The sequence below is a fragment of the Colobus angolensis genome, unplaced genomic scaffold (assembly GCF_000951035.1).
Source record: "Colobus angolensis palliatus isolate OR3802 unplaced genomic scaffold, Cang.pa_1.0 Scaffold66, whole genome shotgun sequence".
NCBI lineage: Eukaryota > Metazoa > Chordata > Mammalia > Primates > Cercopithecidae > Colobus > Colobus angolensis.
In genome coordinates this window covers 477,679-482,040 of record NW_012120265.1, presented here as the reverse complement: position 1 = coordinate 482,040, position 4,362 = coordinate 477,679, and the positions used below count along the sequence as shown (strand labels likewise).

Here is a 4,362-nt window from a genome sequence, read left to right as displayed (position 1 = left end):
AGAGGAGGGGCGACGGCCCACACCGGGACAGGTGGTGGGGACGCCCAGCATCACGGACGGAGCTGGACGGTCGGACGTCCCAGGCGCTGACCCTACTGCCATCGCGACCCCGTTCCGCTGGGTGCGGGACACCCCTGCAAGGCGAGGGAGGCTGGGGGCTCCCCATTCTGGGGGCCCGTGCCTCACGGAGCCCACCCACGCGGGACGCCCGTTCCCAGGGGGCCGGATCAGCCAGGACTTTGTCCTCGTGGGCTCAGTTAGGACCCCGATCTTCGGTGGAGCCCAGTGAGGACCCCTAAGCCCTGGTGGGACCCCATGAATCAGAACCCCTGCTCCCCGTGGAGATCGGTTAGGACCTCAGTCCTCTGTGGAGCCCCATCAAGACTTTCCTGCCCCATACGGTCCGTTCGATCAGGAACCCCGTCCTCAGTGGGGGTCCGCAAGTCAGGACCCCCCTGTCTTGTTGGGGGCAGCTCAGTGGGGACCCCCGTTCCCCATGGGGCCCAGGAGGATCTCATTTTAGAGCCCAGTTGGTTGGGGCACCCGTTTCTAGGGACCACACTGCGTCAGGACCCCGCACCCTGCGCAGCTCAGGAGTCAAAGGATTCCTTTTCTCCAGAAGCCCAATTTGAGACCCCATAAAGTGAACAGGCATTGCTGCCCAGCTAACCCTACGGCACTGAACACCTCACGCATGCGCGGCACGCTTCGAGGCGTGACCCAATCCCACCCCCAGGAGACCCGGCCCCTTCCATTCTGGCTCTCCGGACCTCCCCAGCAAGGTGGGGCGCTAGCGCTCCCCTAAAGGGGCCTGGCCTGCAGAGGGTGGGACCTTGATCTTCGATTGGCCCAGCCCTCGCCAGTGTTGCTTTAGGATTGGTCGGCTTGTGCTCCTCTCCCCTCCCTCCCTGGGGCTTCCGCTTCCGGTTCTGACGGACGCTTTGGCCGTAACGATGATCGGAGACATCCTGCTGTTCGGGTAATTAGGGGGACCAGAGGCTGGGAAGAGAGGGTCAGGCAGGACGCGAGGGCGCTCCTAGTAACTGTAATTCTCCCTCTGCAGGACATTGCTGATGAATGCCGGGGCAGTGCTGAACTTTAAGCTGTGAGTAGGTCACGGCCGGACTGTGGCTCCATCCGGGGAACCCGTAACCCCGCCCTCATAAGCGTGATCTCGGCGCGCTTCTCAGGCCCCGCCCCCAAGCCGCAGGTCCCGCCCTATCCGCCCTCTGTCCACGCCTCCACCCTGGTTTAATCTTCCTCGCCCCAGAGCGACCTTAAACTCATACTCTCTGTTCTTTGGGTGTCCCTCTGTTCACCTTCCTGGAGAAGGCAAGACCCATCCTCTAAGAAATAGCCCAACCCCAGACCCTCAGCACTGCACCCGCACTGTCGGGCCGCTTTGTAAACTGTCGGTGGCTGGTGACCTGGCTGTGATTGTCCGGGCAGTGGTGGCCCAGAGAGGGACATGGAACCGTCCGAGGTCACACAGCAAGTCAGCGGCAGGGCCAGGGCTGAAACTTAGTGTTTGTGGCCTTCTGAGCTGGGGGTCAGGGGGCTGAGGCCTCTATGTCCCATTGAAAGTGGACACTGTCTGCTCCTCTTTGTAGGAAAAAGAAGGACACGCAGGGCTTTGGGGAGGAGTCGAGGGAGCCCAGCACAGGTAAGGTCTTCCTGGACCCTTGAATTGCATGGTCCACTTCAGAGAGGACAGTTTTGTTTCACCAAGTTCTACCCTCGTTTTCTTTCCTTTTCTTTCGTTTTTTAACACAAGGTCTTGCTCTGTTGTCCAGGTTGGAGTGCAGTGCTGCGATCATGGCTCACTGCAGCTTCGACCTCCTGGGCTAAAGTGATCCTTCCATCTCAGCCCCCTTAGTAACTGGGATTACAGGCGTGTGCCACCATGCCAGGCTAAATTGTGTATTTTTTTTGTAGAGATGGGGTTTCTCCACCTTGCCCAAGCCGATCTCGAACTCCTGGGTTCAAGTAATCCCCCCCCACCTTGGCCTCCTGAAGGGCTGGGATTACAGGCATGAGCCACGAGTTTTCTCTTTAATTGAGTGTGTGTGTGAGTGGGAGATGACTCTGATAATGTACTGTCCTTTCTGCCTACCTCTGTCATCTACTTCTTTCTCCCACCAGACCTCCCTGATGTGAGCACTCACATCACTTCCTACCGTTATAATTTTCTGTATGTTTGCTGTCATCTGGCTAATGTCTGCCCTTCACATTTGACCGTAAACTTCAGAGAAGAGATCCTAGCTTGGCTTGTCCCATCCTTTGTCCTTGCCATACCAGTCCTCCGATGCCTGTGAATGAATGAATGAACAACCTCACACACAGCTGTTGCTTTCAGAGTGCTGCAGACCTGCCACATTTAAAATTAGATGCCAACATTAGATTTTTTTTTTTTTTTTTTTTTTGAGATGGAGTCTCGCTCTGTGGCCCAGGCTGAAGTGCAGTGGCCGGATCTCAGCTCACTGCAAGCTCCGTCTCTCCGGTTTACGCCATTCTCGTGCCTCAGCCTCCCGAGTAGCTGGGACTACAGACGCCCGCCACCTTGCCCGGCTAGTTTTTTGTATTTTTTAGTAGAGACAGGGTTTCACCGCGTTAGCCAGGATGGTCTCGATCTCCTGACCTCGTGATCCGCCCGTCTCGGCCTCCCAAAGTGCTGGGATAGATTTTTAATCAGGCGATTTTATATAAAAATCCAGATGTCTGATTTTTCTTGAAAAGCTGGAACATTCTGCAACTCAAGATTCAGGAGAGCTCTTGACATCTGTTGAGTGTAGTTGAGGACTGAGGAGATGGGGCCTGTCGACTCTGCCTCATCCCAGCTCTAACCTCTTCATATGTCTATCGTCTGCCTGGGCCCTAGAGGCCCCAGAATTTACACTTCCTACTGAATGTAATTGTGTAGCTATTTGGAGTCTTAAGGGGATCTGTACATGACTGTTGTATCCATTCATTAACTCTTTCATTCAGCAGATATTTGAGCACCTAACGCATGCTGGCTACTGTGCTAGGTGCTGGGATACAGTAGGGCTGAGACAGATGGAGTGGAACTTACCATGGGGTGCGACACATGGTTTCCAAGCGGGGAATAGATGGTGACAGAGGTGATGTTAGGTAACAGGGAGTCACAGGATGGTGATGGGGTTGCTCTCCTGCTGGGGTGTGGAAGGGAAGGCCATTTGAGGAAGTGGCATCACAGTCAAGGCGGTGGATGCCATGATGGAGCACTACCCAAGGATAGGGGAACCCTGAGGAACAGGTTTTCTACTTTTAGAGACAGGGTCTTGCTCTATCGCCCAGGCTGGAGTGCAGTGGCACAGTCATAGCTCACTGCAGCCTTGAACTCCTGGGTTCAAAAGATCCTGTTGCCTCAGGCTCCCAACTAGCTGGGACTGCAGGCAGTTAATACCACCCCTGGCTAATTTTCTAAATTGTTTTGTAAAGATAGGTATCTCGCTGTGTTAACCAGGCTGGTGTCCAACTCTCGGCCTCAAACGATCCTCCCACCTCAGCCTCCCAAAGTGCCGTGAGCCACCATGCCTGGCTGAGCTATTTTGAAGACCCTCCAGCAGCTCTCCTTTTGGGGGGCCTGCCCCTGGGTGCTGACCTAGTTAGGTGCTTCCTGTTAGTGTTGCATTCTACCTCCATTCCTAAAAGGTAATAGTCACTTTCCAGTTCCCAGAACTGGAAACTGGAAGCAGATCAGGAAACAGGGTCAGAGATGTGGCTCAACTTTTTTGTGGCCACATAGCAAATCAGTGAGAATTAGGATTAGAACCTGGGTTTTTCTGCCTCTAGCAGTTGTGCGCTCAATCACTAGACCATCTGTCCATCTGTTCATTTATCCATCCATTCATACATTGACTCAGCAACCATGTGTTACCCACCACGTGGAAGGCACTACCAGGCCCTGGGGTTGCACTGTACAGATCCGAATCAGAGCTCTGGTGGGCGGGAGATTTGGCACAAAGTGGCAGGAGCATCAGTGACAGGGATGCCAGGGAGGACACCAGTGCTCTATCAGGAGCTTCCTGCTTTGCTCTCTCTCCAATCTCCTTCCAGCCCAGATGCTCTACCCCCTGTGGGAGCTGCTCCTTGCTCTCCATCCTCTTTGCCTGGCTTAGCTGTAATACCATAGTGGCTGCATTTATTGAGAGCGCCATGTGTGCCAGGCAGTGTGCTGAGGTCTTCCTAGCTGCCTGACACCCCTATTGACATAAGAGGGAATGAGCATGGATAGTGCAGAGATGGGCCCGGGTCACTTGTGCAGAAGGACAGAGGCAGGATTTGAGCTCATGTTTGTTAAACTGACCATGTTTGAGATCAGAACTTGGAGCTCTGGCACTT

General features: G+C 54.6%; 2 protein-coding genes across 2 annotated transcripts in view; one reads left to right on the top strand and one right to left on the bottom strand.

Moving 5' to 3' along the window:
- The window catches only part of TMEM38A (transmembrane protein 38A), a 28,704-nt gene extending 28,008 nt beyond the window's left edge, over positions 1-696 (bottom strand). Inside the window, exons 1-2 of the mRNA XM_011925894.1 lie at positions 676-696; positions 24-270 (exon numbers count right to left, since the gene is read on the bottom strand). Of these exons, the coding sequence (XP_011781284.1) occupies positions 24-270; positions 676-696 (268 nt within the window). The remainder of the gene's footprint in view (positions 1-23; positions 271-675) is intronic.
- A 216-nt stretch (positions 697-912) lies between these two features.
- Positions 913-4,362, top strand: part of SMIM7 (small integral membrane protein 7) — a 7,956-nt gene continuing 4,506 nt past the window's right edge. The window contains exons 1-3 of the mRNA XM_011925728.1: positions 913-979; positions 1,064-1,105; positions 1,611-1,663. Coding sequence (XP_011781118.1) covers positions 954-979; positions 1,064-1,105; positions 1,611-1,663 — 121 coding nt within the window. The 5' untranslated portion in view covers positions 913-953. The remainder of the gene's footprint in view (positions 980-1,063; positions 1,106-1,610; positions 1,664-4,362) is intronic.